We start from the raw sequence: 21,041 nt of genomic DNA, 5'->3' as shown, positions 1-21,041 counted from the left end.
CTAAAATTTTGTTGAGAATTTTTGCATCAATGTTCATTAAGGATATTGGTCTGAAATTTTCTTTCTTCGATGTGTCTCTGGTTTATCAGGGTGATATTGGCTTCATAGAAAGAGTTTGGGAGGGTTTCCTCCTCTTCTATTTCATGGAATACTTTGAGGAGTGTTGGAATGAGCTCTTCTTTAAAGGTTTTGTAGAACTCAGCGGAGAACCCATCTGGTCCAGACTTTTCTTTGTTGGTAGGCTTTTGATGCCCTCTTCTATTTCATTGCTTGAAATTGATTTATTTAAGTTGTGTATATCTTCCTCGTTCAGTTGAGGTAATTCATATGTCTCTAGAAACTTGTTGATGTCTTCGAGGTTTTCCGTTTTGTTGAAGTATAGATTTTCAAAATAGCTTCTAATGTTTTGTATTTCACTCGTGTCTGTTGTGATATTTCCTTGTTCATTCTGAATTTTAGTAATTTGAGTTTTCTCCCTCTTTCTCTTTGTTAGTGTGGCTAAGGGTTTATCAATTTTGTTTATTTTTTCAAAGAACCAACTCTTTGTTAATTTTTCCAGTTGTTTCTTTTATTTCCATTTTGTTGAGTTCGACTCGGATTTTAACTATTTCCTGTCTTCTACTACTTTTGGTGTTGGTCTGCTCTTCTTTTTCTAGGACTTTGAGCTGTAGTGTTAAGTCATTTATTTGTTGATTTTTACTTTGTTTTTTTAAATGCGCCCAATGAAATAAATCTTCTCTAAGTACTGATTTCATAGTGTCCCAGAGATTTTGATTTGATGTGTCTTTGTTCTCGTTTACTTCTAAGAATTTTTTTATTTCCCTCCTGATATCTTCTGTTATCCATTCATCATGTAATAGTGTGTTATTTAATCTCCAGTTATTGGAGAAGTTTCTGTTTTTTATTCTGTCATTTATTTCTAATTTCAATCCATTATGATCTGATAGAATACAAGGTAGTACCTCTATCTTCTTATATTTGCTAACAGTAGCTTTGTGGCATAAAATACGGTCTGTTTTAGAGAAGGATCCATGTGCTGCTGAGAAGAAATTGTTTTTGTTCTTTGTTGGATGGTATATTCTATATATGTCGGTTAAGTCCAAATTGTTGATTGTGTTATTGAGATCTATGGTTTCTTTATTCAATTTTTGTTTAGAAGATCTATCCAGTGGTGAGAGAGGCGTGTTAAAATCGCCTAGTATTATTGTGTTTTGGTCTATTTGATTTCTGGCATTGAGAAGGATTTGTTTGACGTACATGGATGAGCCAGTGTTCGGGGCATAGATATTTATGATTGTTATGTCTTGCTGATTTATGCTTCCCTTAAGCAGTATGTAATGTCCTTCTTCATCCCTTCTGACTAGTTTTGGCTTGAAGTCCACATTATCTGAAATGAGGATGGATACTCCAGCTTTTTTGCTGTGTCCATGTGCATGGCATGTTTTTTCCCATCCTTTCACCTTTAGTCTGTGGGTATCTTTCTATGAGATGAGTCTCTTGCAGGCAGCATATTGTTGGATTTTTCTTTTTAGTGCAATCTGCCAGTCTATGTCTTTTGATTGATGAGTTCAGGCCATTAACATTCAGGTTTGGGGCTGGGGAGATAGCTCAGTCGGTAGAGTGCTTGCCTTGTAAGCACAAGGCCCTGGGTTTGAACCCCAGCACCCCAAAAACAACAACAACAACAACAACAAAAAACATTCAGGTTTATTATTGTGATATGATTTGCATTCCCAGTCATTTGACTCATTTTTGTTTTTTGACATGATTTGGTTTCTCCTTTATTTGGCTATTCCTTTAGGCTAGTTCCTCCCATTGCTGATTTGCATCGTTGTTTTTCATCTCTTCCTCATGGAATATTTTGCTGAGAATGTTCTGTAATGCTGGCTTTCTTTTTGTAAATTCTTTTAGCTTTTGTTTATCATGGAAGGATTTTATTTCATCATCAAATCTGAAAGTAAGTTTTGCTGGGTATAAGATTCTTGGTTGGCGTCTGTTTTCTTTCAGGGCTTGGTAAATTTTGTTCCAGGCCCTTCTAGCTTTTAGGGTCTGGATTGAAAAAATTTGCTGATGTTCTTATTGGTTTCCCCCTGAATGTAATTTGATTCTTTTCTCTCATGGCCTTTAAAATTCTGTCTTTATTTTGTATGTTAGGTATTTTCACAATAATGTGCCTTGGTGTGGGTCTGTTGTAATTTTGTATATTTGGAGTCCTATTAAGCCTCTTATATCTGGTTTTTCATTTCATTCTTCAGATTTGGGAAATTTTCTGATATTATTTCATTGAATAGTTTGTTCATTCCTTTGGTTTGTTTCTCTAAGCCTTCCTCAATCCCAATAATTATTAAATTTGGCCTTTTCATGATATCCCATAATTCTTATAGATTCTGTTCATGATTTCTTACCATCTTCTCTGTTTGGCCAACTTTGTTTTCAAGATTAAATATTTTGTCTTCAATGTCTGAGGTTCTGTCTTCCAGGTGTTCTATCCTATTGGTTATGCTTTCTATGGAGTTCTTAATTTGGTTTATTGTTTCCTTCATTTCAAGGATTTCTGTTTGTTTGTTTTTTCTGTATCTCTAACTCTTTATTGAAATGATCTCTTGCTTCCTATATTTGGTCTTTTAACTGTTGATTGGTGCTATCATTTAATGCCTGCATTTGCTCTTTCATCTCCTCCTTCAATGCCTGCATTTGCTCTTTCATCTCCTCATTTGCTTCCCTGATTGTTTTAATTGTGTACATTCTGAACTCCCTTTCTGACATTTCTTCTGCTGTGTTGTCATTGGGTTTTATTGATATAGTATCTATGTTTGGGACATTTTCTTCCCTTGTTTTCTCATATTGGTCAAATATCAGTGGGACTCTGAGATATTGCAGATTTCCTCTTTTGGCTTACAGTGTCCTTGTAGATTTCCAGTACATCAGTAGCCTGAAGTCTTGGAAGAACTTGATAATGCAGTGCTTCCAAAGAAAGCTACCCCTAGCCTGCTACTGGTTCCAGGGCTGGGGACTGGCTCTGTGCGGAAAGGCTCTCACTGGCTGGCCTGCTCCAAGAAGCTGACTATGGAAGGAGCCTGCCGCGGGAGGGAGCAGGGTTGCTTGGGGAAGTCTCTGGCTGCCTTGCCCTAGTCCCAGAAGCTGCCTGCGGACTGGGTCCCACCACTGGGTCCGGGGCTTGGAGCTGGCTCTGTGCAGAATGGCTCTCACTGGGTGGCCTGCTCCCAACAAGCTGGCTGTGGAAGGAGCCTGCCGCTGGAGGGAGCAGGGCTGCTTGGGGAAGTCTCTGGCTGACCTGCCCTGGTCCCAGAAGCCACCTGCGGGCCGGGGCCTGCCGCTGGGTCCGGGGCTTGGAGCTGGCTCTGTGTGGAAAGGCTCTCACTGGGCGGCCTGCTCCGAGAAGCTGGCTGTGGAAGGAGCCTGCCGCCGGAGGGAGCAGGGCTTCTTGGGGAAGTCTCTAGCTGCCCTGCCCTGCTCTGAGAAGCTGCCCCTGTCTGGCTCTGCTGCCCAGGCCGAGCTTCACCCGGTGGGAGAGACTCACTCCACGGCTCTGTGTTAGTCCGAGTCTCTCATTGCCTCCCCTTCTTGAATCCTGGGTTCTGGAGCGACAGGACATGCAGTCACCCTCTAGTCCGCCATCTTGGATGTCTCCAGAGTTTTTTATTCTAACTTTTCAGTTTTTACAAATGGGAGTACTAAGAACACTGAGAAGTCTCAGCATGTTAGAGTACAAAAAGCAGGCTTTATGAGTCAGATATTTAGATTTTACTCACATTTTACTACTATTCTCTTATGTGATGTTCATATTGGTCTTGGAAATCGGGATCCAGTCCTCCTTTGCCTTGTGTTGAAGATTAAACACCTAAGAAACACCTAGGCAAGCTAGAAAACAAATTTTATTGAAGAGAGAACAGATATAGCAGACTTCTCCAGAGAGAATTGAGGACCCAGAGCTGGTGCCCGTAAGAGTGGGGATGTCTTGCTTTTTTATAGACCCCCATCCTCTCTTTTGCTGCATAAGTGCCCAAAAGCAGAGAAAGAGCAATCCAGGGGGTAATCCCTTGAGTTGTAAAGTGCAGTGCGTCCCCCTCCTCCACTACAGGTTATTAAAACTGGTTGAACAGGAAAGTGCTATACTGAAGTTAGCTGTTAGCAACCCATTTCCTTTTCTTTGATAATCAGCTACCTGTCCTTTTCCCCTGTCTCAGTGTTGGCTAACTACACAAATTATTTTAAGCTTCATTTATTTATCTGTTATAAATCTGGAATAATGTTGGCATCATAGTATCTTACTTCCGAGTCACTGGACTTATGTATGTGAAAAATGTACTCTTCTGTATATAAGAGAGTTTTCGTAGTTTTAGTTGTACAAACTAAATGAGAAGTTATCGCTTTTTCTTAATAGAAAGTAGTGAGTTATGCAAGAAAAGTGAAGAGAGAACCCTTTAGAACAGGTCTTCAAATTCTTAACCATTTTACTTGTGATTCAGTTCAGAAGTGTTTTTTAGGCTCTAATTAAATATCCAGGGTTTGACAAACTTTCTGATAAACGTTCTAAGTAAATAAGCAATATAATAAAAAGTAAATTGGAAAGATTTGATTCAGCAATTATTTTAAGAGAGTGCATTAATTATGACCATTTGCTTATGAATAGTTTTTATGGACAGTATCACTTGAAGATAGACATATAATAGATCTACTCAATAGAGGTCACACCCTTAAAAAATATCTCTATTATGGAAGCATTCTAGCCTCCCCTCTCTTCTGCTTCCTACCTTTCTGTCCATACTAGTGAGATCTTATTTTTTAAATACTATAAGGAAATCCAGTTATAGAAGTTTATATTTGAGCTTTAGTAACTTTTATATTGATTATGGATCTGATTGAGACCTTGGGTTTTTTAATTAATGCTCTCTCTGATAAAATTATAATAATACTCTTAAGTAGATTGGATTAATTAAAGAAGATATTCTTCTTTAAATAAAGTACTTCTGAGGGAGCTAGATAGTATAATTAATTATCTAGTTTATTATATAGTGTATTTGTATTTCCTGTTTCTGTTGGAAAGGGTTCTTTTTATAGAGATGGTATGAAATATGTAATATCAACTGTGTATTTACTAACTATCTAAAATAAGTATTGTAAAGTTTTTATTATTTACATTAATTTTATCTTATCTTAGCATTTGTGGATTTGCTGTACAACCCAGAATGAAAGAAAATATTGAGTCGTAATCAACTCATTGTGTTGATCTTGTGATAGTAGCAGTATATTCCATACACTGCTAAAATATAAGATTTCTAAATTATGATTATCCTAAAATACAAGATTTCTTTCAAAGTCTTTAAAATTGACTTTTAGTTTCCATTTGTATCTTTCTAGCCAGTTTTCTGTATAACTGATGGAAGCAAACTATAAGTCTTTACAGACTTCCCAAAACCTCATACATACTTATTCAAAATATAAGTTAGATTAAAAAATATTTTTGAACAGGTTTTAATCATGTGCTTTTCTTATGTATCACTGATTGAATAACTCCTCACATTTAAATCATAGATTATAGTTTGGAATTATTTTTTCTATAGACCATTGCTATCTAACATTCTGTGTCCTAATTGATGACTTTTTATACATTTTATACTGAGAAATTATCCCATTTTGGAAACCACTTTTTAAAAGTATATAATGGGTATAATATGAAACATTATTATTAAAAATGACTTTTGCCTTTAGTGTCTTTTTCATTGTTGCTTTTAGGCCAATGATATAACTTTCAAATAATAAATCTTTTGTCTTTTCTCTATGATTATCAGATTCTCCACATTTTTGTTATAGACATTTTGAAATGTTGACTACTTTTTAAAGCATTCCAATATAATTGTCTAATACAGTATTACTGTGTTCCTGACCCTAAATGTAGTCTACAATTGAGCCCAAAATGAATGGACCAAGTCTTGTTGTCAGTGAGAAGTGTCCTCTGGTGGTTTTCTTTGCAAACTTAAACATTATATTTTAATCAAAACTAAGTAGGTAGCTAATTAGCTGAATGGCTTGCTTGAACATGCTCTCTTTCTCTCTCCTCTTCTCCTTTACCCCTCCTCTCCTCTTTCTTTCTTCTCTCTTTTTATTCATGATTGCTTTCTTTAGTTAGATCAGCTTTAAATTATTTTAAAAGTATAGGCTGTATATATATACCACAGTTTCTTTATCCATTCATCAATTGAAGGGTATCTAGGTTGGTTCCACAATCTGGCTATGGTGAATTGAGCAGCTATGAACATTGATGTGGCTGCATAACTGTAGTATGCTGATATTAAGTCCTTTGGGTATAGGTCTAGGAGTGGAATAGCTGGGTCAAATGGTGGTTCCATTCCAAGTTTTCTAAGGAATCTCCACACTGCTTTCCAGAGTGGCTGCACTAATTTGCAACCCCACCAGCAATGTATGAGTGTACCTTTTTCCCCCATGTCCTCGCCAACACCTATTGTTGCTTGTATGCTTGATAATCGCCATTCTAATTGGGGTGAGATAGAATCTTAGGGTAGTTTTGATACTCAGCCATAAAGAATAATAAAGTTATGGCATTTGCAGACAAATGGACGAAATTGGAGAATATCAAGCTAAATGAGATAAGCCAATCTCAAAAATCCAAAGGACAAATGATCTCGCTGATAAGCGCATGATGATACATAGAACCAAATTTACAAATAATTTCTTAATGGCTAATAAACACATTAACTTTAAACTGTGTATGAATGTTGTTTTACCTTAGGTTTATTTGTGTTCTTAAATACTTTAATTGCTATTTCCTTAGATATAAAGTAAAACCCCAAAGGAAAAGATTATTGCTTGATACCTTGTAATAATCTTTAATTGACTATTCTCTAATGTTTATTTAAATTTTTTTCCCTCATTGCTTTTTAATTAAATTTCACTGCATTTTAAATATCCTGTCCTTTGGACTATTAGCTACATACTGATTTAAGAGTCTGAACTTCAGATGTTCTCAAAACAATTCTACTACCCAGAATAAATGAACTTGATAGATACATTAAAAATCAACTCATTTGTCCCTCACACTAATGACTAATTTTATTTGTAATATTTCTTAATTCATTGAGACAGAAGGGACAAAATAGTTCCAACATTTCCTAATGGGCTTCGCTCTTCAGTGTTTTTCTCATGCTTGCATTGTTTTGGAAAACTTGATATGATAAAAATACTTAATAATTACATTTCTGTACATGAATGCCCTTTTATTTTTGGTCAGCTATCAGGTACATGGTACACATGTTTTCACCAAAATGCCTGGTTGGTTTGGAAATTTGTTATTTAAGAAATTAGATGTTTAGGAGTGTACCACCATTATTCCTTATTGTTCTCTTCATGTCTTGGCTTCTTTGTGTTTGAACTTTAAATAAAGCAACCACCAAAAGCTTTTTACTGTATACTAATTTGAATTTTCCCTATACAGAATCTTTTAATGGATCTCCTACAGGAAGCATAAATTTGGTAAGTGCTATTATGGGTATTTTTATTATTAAAGTCACTTGAAAGTAATGTGAAAGACTGGGCCTTTACATATGTAAATAAGTGATATATTCAAAACCCCAAGTTGTTCTTTAGTATTATTTAAACATTACTATGCTTTTAAAGGAAATGTTAAATTCATATATAAGACATCTGCAAGTTAGCACCTTAAATATTTAATTTTTATTTCAAGGAATGGGTTTATGGTTATACTGGCATAATTGCAGTTGCATTTTATAAAGGAATTGATGTGGTTTTTCATTCTAGTATTTATGGTTTGAGATCAGTTTTTTCTTCTCACATTAGAAAAGAAATATAAAACGACTGAGGATAATGAAAAGCTTCTAGATATTTCTTAAAATCTGCACCAAAACAAATTCAAGTGTGTGTAAAAATATTAGAGTTTCACAGCAAGGTGTATCTTATGATTCAAAGTTTACATGTTTTTAGCATGTATACCGCCATGGAATTTCATGTCTTCAGGATGAAATATGAACAAATGGACATTTCATTTCACTTATATCCAGCATTGCCATTAAATAACTTATTTCCTAAAATTCTGTTAGGAAGAAATATTTATATTTTATGAAATTTTCAATCTACAGTTTGGATGGAGGAGTTGGAGCAAGGGGTATGGGAAAAGTAAAGGAGTATTTGTTTCATTTTTCCTTCCACTTATTTTTCTTTTAAACCTTTTGTAATAGCTAACTGGTTTAGAGGTCTGTTGTCTTGTTGTCTGTAACCTTATTGAATAAAGTGTTCTGGTACTGTACAAAGTATAACCTTTAGCAAAACACTGAAATTGTCCATAGTAATATGTCAGATATTTTATGACCTTTAAGACGTTTTCTTACATCATTTGGCATCATTACTGTTTACTTTTTTTAGTGCAAAGTGTACAACAGAAAAGGAGTTGCCCTTGGAGCATGAAGGAAATATTAGCAATAATGTTCATTGTACAGAGAATGTTTCCAAAGGAGAGAAGTATTTCTTTGATTTGAAGTTTTTAGTTTTAAAACTTGTAGTGTTTGTACAAGTGTTTAAACTCTAGCAAAAATTTATTTTTATTTATTCCATGCCTGGAATAAATGCCTTTTCAAATAAAAACATCCCTTGTGTTACAATCTCGATCAAAAAAAAGTGAAAAGGTCACATTTAAGGCCAGTGACTTGCAATATTTGTTATCCTCATAAATCTAAGTCAGGCTTTTTAAAAAGTAGCTAAAGTCTTTCACATTCTTTTTAAAACACAAAACTTTAGTGACTGGCTGCATTTTAAAAATAGTTTGATTATAAACAAAATCATGGTAGTTTATTCCAATATACTAAGCAAAAAAGAGATTTAATGTTTTTGACATTTTACTCATTTATCAATTGAGATTGGCAGTTAAATTCATGCTAGCACTTCTGGCAGTGCCATTGTAATTGTTTGCTAAACCATCATAGAAAATTTGTGTTTTTAGTTTGGCACAATTGCACACACCTGTATTCCCAGCTACTTGGGAGGTTGTGGCTGGAGGATCACTTTAGCACAGAAATTTGAGGCCAGTGTGAGAAATGTGGTGAGATCCCATCTCAAAAAGGGGTGGGATGGGGATTTGTATTTTCAGTTTTTGCCTATTATGTTAAAACACACATCACATTTTCTTTCAAGAAATTTAAAAATCTTAAGGATTAGTTTGTAAGTTGTATTTTATTTCAGCACAACCAACATTAATATATACTTATTTTGAAATCCGTTTTATCCATCAGTACTTACATTTCTAAATCAGATGTAGATCTATAGTTAATATTCATTTTACTAATTGTAATTTTATAGTCTACTTGTTATTTATTTGTGCAATATAATTAATAACTAATGTTTAAGAGACTTTTGAAGTGGTAAGTACATTTAGATTTTAAAATATAACCTACAAGGGAAGGTTAATAAAGATTTTGCTGTTTTTATTAACATGTTTTTCTGTGTGTCATGTAAACACTTAAAATTTTAAGTACATTGTTTTTTTCAAATATTTCAAAACATTTTTCACATTGTATCCTGGCAAATATGTAGAGCAAGTATGAACAAAATTTTACCATTGGAAAAACTGAAGTATAAGAAGTAGTTGATAAGGCTAAAGTCTCTTAAGGAACCATATTTTTTTAAGGTACCATATTTTACTGCATAATCATTGCCATTGCATAAATTCATATTGACAAATATTCTGTGCATCCTAATCTTGTACCACAGTTTAGTAATAAATGATTTTTAGTAATAAATGATTTTAAGTAATACTAGTACAGTTGCTTTAAAAAGCTTCACATAATGACTGTACCCCAATTTTTTGCCCCCACCCAAAAAAAATTGGCATAACATATGCAATGATTAGATGGTGAAATACAGTATCAGTGCCAGAACCCTTTGATGTACATGTGGGTGTACGTTGATGTGTCAGTTTGTTTTCTTTTAATTTAGACTTAAAGGCCACGGTTACAAAATACTCATTTGAACAGTCAGTAATATTGAAGATTATAATTTTAATTCAACTATAGTTTTCAAACATAATTCTACTACCAAAAACCTTACTTAGTCTGTGAATTCACTTCACTTAATAAGTAATCTTAATAGGTAACATTTGTTTTCTTAGGCAGTTTTCTAAATATTTTGCATATTTTATTTAATCCTCAGATAAACCTAAGATGTTGATATTATACCTAAGGAATCTAAATTTACTGATAAAATTATTTCTGGATTAACAAGTATTAAAAGAATACAAAGGGAGCTATACTACATTTCAAATTTAAATGTTAAACTGTATCTACTTATTTTTCCTTAGTTTTTATTTTATTGCCATATGTTGAATATAGTTGAAAAGTAACAATTTGCAATATATGGATGGGCAGTGAAGAAGAAACAATCTGATTGGTTCAGTTGGTTACTAAATTGTTTTATTCTATAGTTTCTTAATCTTGGCTTTTCTCATTCTTAGTGTAATAAAATGAGTATAATTATTTTATAGGGGTTATGATAATACAAATATAAAGTTTGCCTGCAAAAAAATATGAAGTGTGTATTTTATGTAGAATTATATAATAGTTTAAAATTAAAAATTTGTTTCCTGATTTTTTTTCAGTCTTTAGATGACCTTTCAAGTGTATCTTCTGATGACACAGTACAACTTCATGCTTACATATCAGACACTGGTAAGAGACTTTGTAGAATAATTATTACTTTAAAACTATTTTTTCTTATATCCCTAAGTTATTTTCCATATTTACTTTTACAAATTATATTTTTGTTTTGTTGCCACCATATTTTTAAGTCCTCCAACCCCTACCACCACCATACTCTCTCAGCATGTTCTTCACTAGATTCTGTGGTGTTTGCTTGGGCATTTTTGTTTTTCTAAGGTTGTCATTATTACCATTTTAAAATGTTTTATATCCCAAGTATTTTTTCATTTCTATTAAACTCTAAAACTGTTGTTTTCCTCTTTGTACTTGAGTCTGACTGATAATTGTTTGCATAATTCTTGCTAAATCTTTTTTTAAATATATTTTTTAGTTGTAGATGGACACAATACCTTTATTTTATTTATTTTATTTTATGTGGCAAGTGCTCTACCACTGAGCTACAACCCCAGCCCACTAAATCTTTTTTGAGGAAGTCTCAGTTCAGTATTTTTTCATGCATGCACATTCAGACTAGAGAACTGGACTAAATGAAGCCTCTAGGTATATGTGTTTGCAGAAGTTCAAGAAATGCTTGAATGGGGTGAGAAACCTCTAGGACTTTGTGATCAGCCAGCATATGTACAGAATTGTTAGTGTACTGAGAAAAAAAAATCAATTTTCATCATTACCATTGACTTATTTCATAATGCTAATGAGTAGAAGATAATGATATTTTTCTTATCTGGCCTCTTCATAGAATATAGCAATGTGTTTGACCTATTATATACTGAAATGTAAACATTCTGAGGGAAATACCTCAGTTCAGTTTCATGCCTACATTTTAGATAATGAAAATAAATCTTATAGTTTAGTTTAGAAGATGTTAATTTGCGTTTTTAAAACCTTTATTTTCTTTTGTGTCTCACTGGAAAGGGACTCATTCTGCATTCTCTTACCTGCCACATTTCTGGAATAAGTTATCTATAATTGCTGACTTAAATGCTTTATTTTTATGAGTAGTTGGTTAATAGATTACTCTGCTCTTAAAGGTCATTAGATAGCTTCATTGCTGATAAAAGCAGAGGTCTTGCTGTTTTTCCTTTCTAGCTTTTTATACTGTTGTTCCTGTTTTTCCTTCAATAAATTTTGAAAATTCTTTTGAAATCTCTGTACTCTTTGTTTGCTTGTTTTCTAATCATGAGTCTTCCTAAAGGTACAGATGTTTATCATTTGTATTTTTACTTCTTGGAGACCTTAAACTTTTATGTCTAGAAAAAAGACACTTATGTCCATGTTTCTAATCTTAATATTTCTCTTTTCTGAAAGTTCTGGTTTTCTAGCTGCTTTATCCATTGTTCATTTATTCAATAAGTGTTTATTAATTTCCTAAAATGGATGGAAACATACTAGGCATTTTTAGTGAATTGTTATTTCTATTAGATAAATATAGATGCTGATAAACCAGCACAGTTAAGAGCCCAACTTTTTGACTGAATTTCTTGGGTTCAAACCTTAGCTCTGCTGCTTAATAGTTGGATGAACTTCTTTAACTTCTCTGTACTACAATTTTTCCTCATCTGTGAAGTGAAATAATGTGTGATTATGGGGCAAATTGCTTATGCTTACATGGTAGGCATCACATGTAAGGGTTCAAGAATTATTTATTTTTCCATTTGAAAACTAGAGTTGTTTTGATTTTTTTAGTTTCAATTTTTGTTCTTTTTACTTATACATGACAGTAATGTAATTTAACTTATTTATATAAACATGGAGTGCATCTTACTCTACTTAGGATCCCAGTCTTGTGGTTGTACATGATGTAGAGATTCACACCATTGGAAAGTGGTGTCAGATTCATTCCACTGTCTTTCCTATTTCTGTACCCACTCCCTGCCCTTCATTCCCCTTTGTCTAATCTACTGAACTTATATTCTCTCCTCCCACCTTGTTGTGTGTTACTATCCACATATCAGAGAGAACATTTGACCTTTGGTTTTTGGGGATTACCTTATTTCGCTTAGCATAATACTCTCCAGATCCCTTCATTTTCCAGCAGATGTCATAATGTCATTCTCTTTTATGACTGAGTATTATTCCATTGTGTATATATACCATATTTTCTTTATTCATCTGTTGTAGGGCACCTAGGTTGGTTTGACAACTTAGCTCTTGTAAATTGAGCTGCTATAAACATTGATGTGTCTGTGTCACTGTAGTGTACTGTTTTTTAAGTCCTTTGGGTATTTTAAGTTCAAGGAGTGTGATAACTGGTCCTGACATGTTTTTAGTGACCATTACAGAAGTAATAATTTATGGTCCAGCGCTTGTGTTACACAGAGTGGTCCACTGATTCTAGTGAAAATCTTACAGTAAAGTATATTGCCTAAATTAACAATAAGATTAGTGATGAGGTTGATTTACATTCTGGTCTACTCCCTTACCTAATTATGGGTCAGTAACAAACAGTTTACAGAATACCTGCTTGAGTAGCAGTTGGCTTAATAAATAGGAAACCTAGTTAGATCACTGCCTTCTCAAAATCAATACATATAGCCTCATTATCTTCTTTTAAGTGATATTACATTTCTATGTTTTGCATTTTTTAATAATAACCTTATCATTATTCTTTTGTGCTTTCACCTGGGTGATCTCCCTTGCCTAGCAATTTGTGACTTTTCTTTTAGAATAGTTTCATATAATTTATTCTCTTCTTCCTTTTATATTTCTTGCTGTTCTACTTGGTCTTGTAATTCGTAATTGTTTGTGGTTAACTGCCTAATTGGCCTCTGCTTTCTTTTCTGTTTTCCTTTCCCAAATCTGTCTTGGACACTACTGTAAAGTCATTCCCTTGTGGTCATGCCAACTCTGTAAATGGTAATTCTCTAACTTAATGAAAATGGTGTGCTATTTGATCTGCAAAGGTCTCTGAGAGAAAGTTCATTGTAAGAGGTGACAGAGAGTACAGTTAAAGCCTCTGTGTGGAGCATGGTGACCCAATCTCAATTCTAGGGTAGGATTCTGTTTTGTTTTGTTTTTGTATGTGGAGGTGGGGTCAAATTAGAAATACTAGTATTGGATGAAAACGGGAGTGAAGAACAGTTTTCAATAGGTAGTGCAAATCCTAGAAAAATGTTGATGAAAGCCTAAGAGGTGTAAGTCCTTCTTGTCAGTATAGCTATCTGGCTTTTATGTTATTAAAATAACTTACTGAGAAGTTATATAGAAGATCTCTTCAGCTTCAAAACTTGATCACTTTTTTTTCATGATTATGAATCAGTGTAATCCATTTTTAGATTAATTGTAGACTTTTGATCAGTATAGTAATCTAAACTGCCATGGGAAATCCTGCCTCCCACATATAAAAAAGCCAAATACAATATTATAAAAATAGCTTAAATGGGAAATCTAAAGGTTCTATATAGTCTATGAGGAAAAACAAATTCTGGGAAGTGAAGAGTCATTGAAACTGAGGAGTTCATAATAGCAAACAGATCACTGTTTTGATTTCGATATCATTTTTATGCCTTCTAGCTGAGAAGAGCCCTGATGGGCCAAGACCATAGGAAACTAAAACCCAGTCCTTTGCATAAAACCCAGAGTACAAAGGATAATATGATGGGGAAGAGGAACTAGAAAAAATTAGTTTATATTCAAGCAGAAAGAGAAAGAAAGAAATGTCAAGATCATTAGAAATGGTATCTATCACCCACAAGAAATTAAAAACCCAACATGGGTATGTGTGAATTTAGCTATCTTTAAATGATTATATACTCCAGGATCTTAAGCCAGAGATTTAGTACAACTGTCCCTTCCTTGGTATCTGGAGAGAGTTTCCAAGAGCCCTGCAGATTCCAAATCTATGGATGTTCAGGTCTCTAATATAATATGATATAATATTTGTATATAATTGACATATATCCTCTCATATATTTAAATCATCCTTTTTATTTATAATATATTGTAAATACTATGTAAATACTTGTATTTTATTGGTTACAGAATAATGACCAAAAAAATCTGTACATATTCAGTAAAAAAAATACATTAAAAAAAACTTCAAGTCATGGTTGGTTGAATTGAGAATGCAGAACCCACAGACACAAAGGGCCAACCAGCATTTACAATGGGGACACTGGTAATTACAAATGCTCCATATTCTAGGGCATGCATGATTCCCAGAGAGAGACAACACCTTATTGAAAGTGAATTTATAGAAATATAAGGAAGAAATATGAACCACCATAGGTCGACCGATCCAGCAAATGAGATAATTGCATCCTAAGAACTTAGAGAAGGCAATCTTTTTTTTGGTACCAAGGATTGAACCCAGAGGTGCTTAACCATGGAGCCACATCCCCAGCCCTTTTTAAAATATTTTATTCTGAGACAGGGTCTCGCTAAGTTGCTGAGGCTGGCTTTGAACTTAACGATCCTCCCTCCCCAACCTCTGGAGTCACTGGGATTACAGGTGTGAGCCACTGTGCCTTACAGAAAAGGCAGTCTTAATCGAACTTATGTATGTTAAAAGTATTCATCAAGCCAGGCACACAGTGGTACATGCCTGTAATTCCAGCTAGTTGGGGGACTGAGGCAGGAGTATCACAAGTTCAAGGCCCACCTGGAAAATTTAGTGAGAACATGTCTCAAAATTTAAAAAAAGAAAAGAAGAGAAAAAGGGTCAGGAATGTAGCTCAGAGGCAGAGTACTCTGGGTCTAATCCCTAGTTAATGCCCCCCACACCCCCTGCACTCCCTGATATTCATAGAGATAAATCCTAAAGCAAGAACAAATGGGGGACTGGAGTTGGGGCTCAGTGGTAGAGTGCTTGCCTGGCATATGTGAGGCCCTGGGTCCAATACTCAGCACCACATATAAATAAAAAAGTAAATCAATGAATAAATAGATAGATCCATTGACAACTAAAAAAATAAAAACATAAAGAATAAATGATATGTTAAAAAAGCACCAAATTTAGAAATCAAACAAATATGATGGAATCAAAGTCAGAATGGATTAAGAAATGACTAGATACAGATGAGGGAAGATAGTCAAATTTTGGAGACCTAGCCTAGATTAAAATAGAGAACAGAGAATAGAAAGTCAGAAAGGTAAATTAAAGAACATGATTCAATGTACATCTCTCTACCTAAAATTAGTATAAAATAGGAACCAGTTTTGATTTTAAAGACTACCTTACTTATATGGTGTGTGGCAAATCAGTAAAAAAATAGTAGGGGATTTTTGTGTTTTGTGTGTGTGTGTGTGTGTGTGTGTGTTTTGTTGTTGATAAATCCTCAGAATAAGCACTTGCAAATGTTTGAATATTATCAAAGAGAAAAATAATTGCCAGGAGATAAATCCTACCCTGGACCTTTTACTGTTTAGTTGAAAAGATTTCACTTGAAGTACAACCAAATAGTGAAGGCTCCTGCAAAAGATTTTTTATTTTATTTCTGTTATTTCTTCTCTAGTAACTTAAGAGACCCTATTGCTACTTAGAAAGAGAATCCAAAGTAGGTGTCAATGTGGATGGGAGTGTCATCATAAACTTTTAGCTCATTTTGTATTCTTGTCATTATTTGTAATACTTTATACCTCTTAGTATAAAGGACAGGAATCTATTTGTTATCCTTTGGTAACATCCTTTCCTCTCAGTCTGTCATTTCAAATTCTTCTTCATTTCATGTTGTCTTTTTTGTTTTTGTTCTTCATCTTCCTCCTTTTTGTGTCTTTTGTTCCTCTTCATTTTGTTTTAAATGATTAGTATATGCTGACTATGACCCATATGCTGTGGCAGGAGTTTGTAATGATCATGGCAAGACATATGCATTATATGCCATCACCGTACACCGGCGCAATCTAAACAGTGAGGAGATGTGGAAGACATATCGTCGATACAGTGACTTCCATGATTTTCACATGAGAATTACTGAACAGGTAACGTGGATTTTAAAGATTTTATATTGTTAAGCCACATGCTTTATATTGTTTCTTGATTTAGTTTTGGTTTTAAATTTTTCTGAGGATATTCAGATACTAACTTCAGTTAATGAAAGAAAATAAGGTAAGAATTTTTTGTATTCAGCATATACATTAGAATGATTTTGAGCAATTACCGAATAAGTCAAATGCAGAGAAGTTCAGCCACTTTTACCCATTATGGACTAGTGACAAAGTGTCAGTGGCATGTCTTAGAAAATTAAAATGAATATATACTTCTGATTTTAACATTTGTGTATGCATGTACTTTGTAAAAGTGTTGGTTGAAGTAGGGATGGAAATTGCTATAACACATTTTATGCCTTTGCTTTTGGAGGCATAATTCAGAACTATAATCATTTTATTTTTTTATTTATTTTTGGTATCCAGGATTCAATCCGTGGGATTTTAACCAGTGAGCCATATCCCCACCCCTTTTTATTTTTTTTATTTTGAGGCAGGGTCTAACTATATTGCTTGAGGCCTTGCTACATTGCTGAGGCTGGTTCTGAATTTGAGATCCTCCTGCCTCAGCCTTCCGAGGACCTGGCAGAACTATAATTCATCCAACCGTGTAACATTAAATACTAGGTCCTTTTTTAAGTTATTTTGAACCACAACCTAAAATAAAATTTACATTAACCAAATAATATTTTCTTTCTCAATTTAACTGTTGTGTTATAGAAGTAACTATAAGGACTCTTAAAGATAACAAATGTAAAGAAATCATTTCTCTTTCCTTATTTTGATTAAATATTTTATCTTTGTCAGTTAAGATCATAGAAAAAATATGGTTGGAACAATGATGATCTCTTTAAAATTTTTTGTGAATAGAGTGAGATAAATAAATACAACTTACAAATGATTAAAAATGGGGAGGGTTAGTTTTGAGTTCTGAAGCCCATAATTAATAGAACTACTTTGAATTGTATATTCATAAGAAATAACTTTGGATATGTCTGTTCTTCTGTTTTTGTGTTGAATAGAACTTCTCCTTCATTTTTATCTTTATTTATTTGAAGAGGTGAAAGAATTTTCTCTCCTGCATTGAAGAAGTAATTGATTATTTTTCAAGTATTACCTGTTTGATAATTATAAAAACGTTCAACTCTTATCTTTCTTCCTATCCCTACACTTTACCCAAATTGTTTCTTAAGAAACAATTCAAATGGCCAACAATAGTTTTATTTAGTGCAAGTTAGCAGGGATTTGGCCTTCTGTGAATTTTTTTTTTCATGAAAAAATTGTAATTTTCTTTTTACTGAGAGAAATAATGTCGCCCTGTTTTAAATGTTCTACACAAGGACTGTATATTTTGTTTCCATATTGCCAAATATAAGTGAAGAATGTACTTCAAAAAACTTTGTTAATGAGACAGTCCATGTAGAAATTTGCTTTTCAGAACAATAGCAGTAATTGAATGGAATTTATATAGGTCAGTTTTCCAAATGGCTTAATAGAACTGAAGTGGGCACGTTTTGACTTGGTATTTCTTACGAAGTCACAACAGTTGTGACTCCTTAAGTATTTAGATTACTCACAGGGCTTAAGAAATGTAAAAAATTAAGCTTGTTGGTAAAAATTAGATTTATCATATTATTCAGCATCTGTAAATGAGACAAGCTGTTTGTCTTTTAGTTCTTCCTCATCTTTATTTTTTTTAATTCAAATCTTCTGAAATAGTAGAAGGAAAATGCAGTGATTTTTAATTTACCAATTGATAACAATGCAACCTGTTGACCTGAATAAATGTTCATCCCATACAGCTCTTAAGTTAAATGATTTTAAACAGATTTCATTATGTTTACTTAAACTCATGATATAAGTTTTTATCCCGGTCTAAATATATGAACTATCATTTATTTTCTATAAAGATTTTGCTTAAATTTGTATTTGGTGGAGATTTATATAATTAAAAGTAAATATTAAAAAGTTAAATGTCATATGCTTTTGGAAGTTTCTTGAACTGCTCATTTAATTATTTAACAAACATTTGTATAGTTTCCTGTGTACCTGGCACTTTTCTCTGTGCTAGGGAAATGACAAAGCATGTCCTTCCCTCTAGGAATATATGTTCTTGTAGATACTGATTGTATGCTTTTTATTGAATGAAATTACATATATATATATATATATATATATATATATGAAATGCTAGTGATTTAAATGATAATATTAAATAGTCCTTACATAACTGAGAATGGTGTCTGTATGCTTGAATATTAACAAATTTTTTTTAAAAAACAATTTCAAGTCTACTTTTAAAATGCGCATTAGTGTATCAGCAATCTAAACCTGATATATTTAATATGAAAGATAGTGTTTGAGTTTAAATTGTCTATGATTTATGTATTGTGTTTGAGGTTGTTTTAAACCTAAGACATATTGCTTTATGTGAATTCCTTATTTTTCAATTTATTTCTAACTTCTTTCACATGATTTTAAAAAATATTCTCATGATATTTTAATGAGTTTATTTAGAGTAAAATCTCCCAATTTTTCCCTTAACTTTTTTTATAACAATAGTTGAGAAAACTGTCATTTATATTGCTGTTCCAGAGAGATACTTTAGAAGGTGTTTGTCTTGATAATTTAGACATTCTGTGCTATTGTGACATATAGGTTTTCTTTTAATATATTTTTAGTTGTCAGTGGACTTTATTTTATTTATTTACATGTGGTGCTGAGAATTGAACCCAGTGCCTCACACATGTTAGACAAGTGTTCTACCATAAATTTTTGTTTTGATGGATACTGTCATGTGTCCTTGGTGTATTCATTTGTTAGGGTTGACATAGCAGAATATGACAGACTGGCTAGCTTACACAACAGAAATTTGTTTTTTATAATTTTGGATGCTAGTTCAAGATTCAGCTTTTGTCAGGTTTGTTTTCTCCTGAGGCCTTTCTCCTTGCCTTGTAGATGGCCATCTTCTTGCTTTGTCTTCACTTGTTTCTTTGTATGTGTGCATCTCTGGAATCTCTTTATCCAAATTTCCTATTATAAGGACACCAATCAGACTGGTTAATGACCCATACCAAAAGCCTCTATTTAAGCACCTGTTTTAAAGTGTCATTTTCCACAAATAGTCACAATCTGAGGTACTAGAGGTTAGGACTTAAATATATGAACTGTGGAGGAAATATAGTTCAGTCCCATGGTACGTGGTAATGCCAGAATAAACTATGCATTTTGTAAAATTGAATCAGTGGTTTAAGATGTAGATAAATAATATTTCAGGAAATATCTTTTAGGACACTTTGAAAAGTAAATTTGCTTCCACAAAATGTGATTGTTTTAAAAATAATTTATACTCATAAACTAGATACTCTCTGTTGGACATTTGATATTCAGTGAAGACCCATTTCTCTTGATTTTCCAAATCACCAAATTTATGAATATCACTGCCATATAATGTTTTCTCTGTAAATTGCCCCTAGCATTTTTTGTTTTGCTTGCTATAACTAGAGCAGAAGAACTACTTGTACCTTGCATGTATGTTGTAAAATGATCTTGTTCATGTTCTAGCACTCATTCACATTTTAGCTCTAAGCAACCATCATATTTTTCATGACATTTAATCATTTATCAAAATCTTCCAGCTTGGGAATAGAAATTATGCTAAGTTTCTTTTTCTTTTTTTTAATCTTTGCAATAGAAATCAGTTTTCTTTACAGAGATGTTACTGTTTTAAGCAAAGAATTTTTTTTTTTTTTAAATTTGTTTTACTTCAGAGTATGTACCTCATGGGGAAAGCAGTGAGGCTGCTTAAAGTTTCAGGTACTAGGCTGTTGGCAAGGATAGCCATAGCTAAATGGCTCTGCTGTTATACTATTTTTAGCAGCCAACATGGTTAAAAAACTGTGTTTCAGAAGTACATTCCTGATTACTGTCATAGAGCTTTGAAGCTGCTCCCAAATGTTAAGTCTATAAATGTTAGGCTAATAGTATATACACTTGTTCTTGTTGTTAACTTTATAAAGGTAAAATATATGCTAATGGCTCTTAAAGATTTTTTTTTAAGTGTAATCTGTGGAGATCTTTCATGTAGTGAAAGGGAAGACATTACCAGTGTTTATTATAGTTCATTAGTATAGCTAGTCTCTATATTTTGAAATTTGCCTTTTCTACTTCTAATAATTATGTATTATAATTGATTTGTTGTCATTAATACTGAGAATATTTTTATTAGATTTTCTAACAAGCCAGGAGCTCATCACTTTGATCATTAAAACTTTTAATTGTCAAAACTTTATTCACAAGTCAAAGGAAAATATTTTAAAAAACCTTTTATTATGAAACTTTTGAGTAATCTCTGATCTAGAATTTTAAAACAAAACCCCAGATGTCTAATACTCAAATGATTCACATTTGTCATTC

The 21,041-nt window shown here is 33.1% G+C and overlaps 1 protein-coding gene across 4 annotated transcripts in view; it reads left to right on the top strand.

Annotated features, from left to right (window-relative positions):
• The window catches only part of Snx13 (sorting nexin 13), a 157,689-nt gene that overhangs the window by 117,827 nt on the left and 18,821 nt on the right, over nucleotides 1-21,041 (top strand). For 2 of the 4 annotated variants that reach the window (XM_047560792.1, XM_047560795.1), the window contains 3 exons: nucleotides 7,475-7,512; nucleotides 10,643-10,712; nucleotides 16,480-16,619. In XM_047560792.1, the coding sequence (XP_047416748.1) occupies nucleotides 7,475-7,512; nucleotides 10,643-10,712; nucleotides 16,480-16,619 (248 nt within the window). Of the gene's footprint in view, nucleotides 1-7,474; nucleotides 7,513-10,642; nucleotides 10,713-16,446; nucleotides 16,620-21,041 lie in introns of all 4 variants that reach the window. The other 2 variants (XM_047560791.1, XM_047560794.1) reach the window with 1 other exon arrangement.

This window comes from Sciurus carolinensis, chromosome 8, assembly GCF_902686445.1.
Source record: "Sciurus carolinensis chromosome 8, mSciCar1.2, whole genome shotgun sequence".
Taxonomy (NCBI): Eukaryota; Metazoa; Chordata; class Mammalia; order Rodentia; family Sciuridae; genus Sciurus; species Sciurus carolinensis.
Note: the sequence above shows the minus strand (reverse complement) of the source record. Positions and strands in the feature narration are given on the sequence as shown.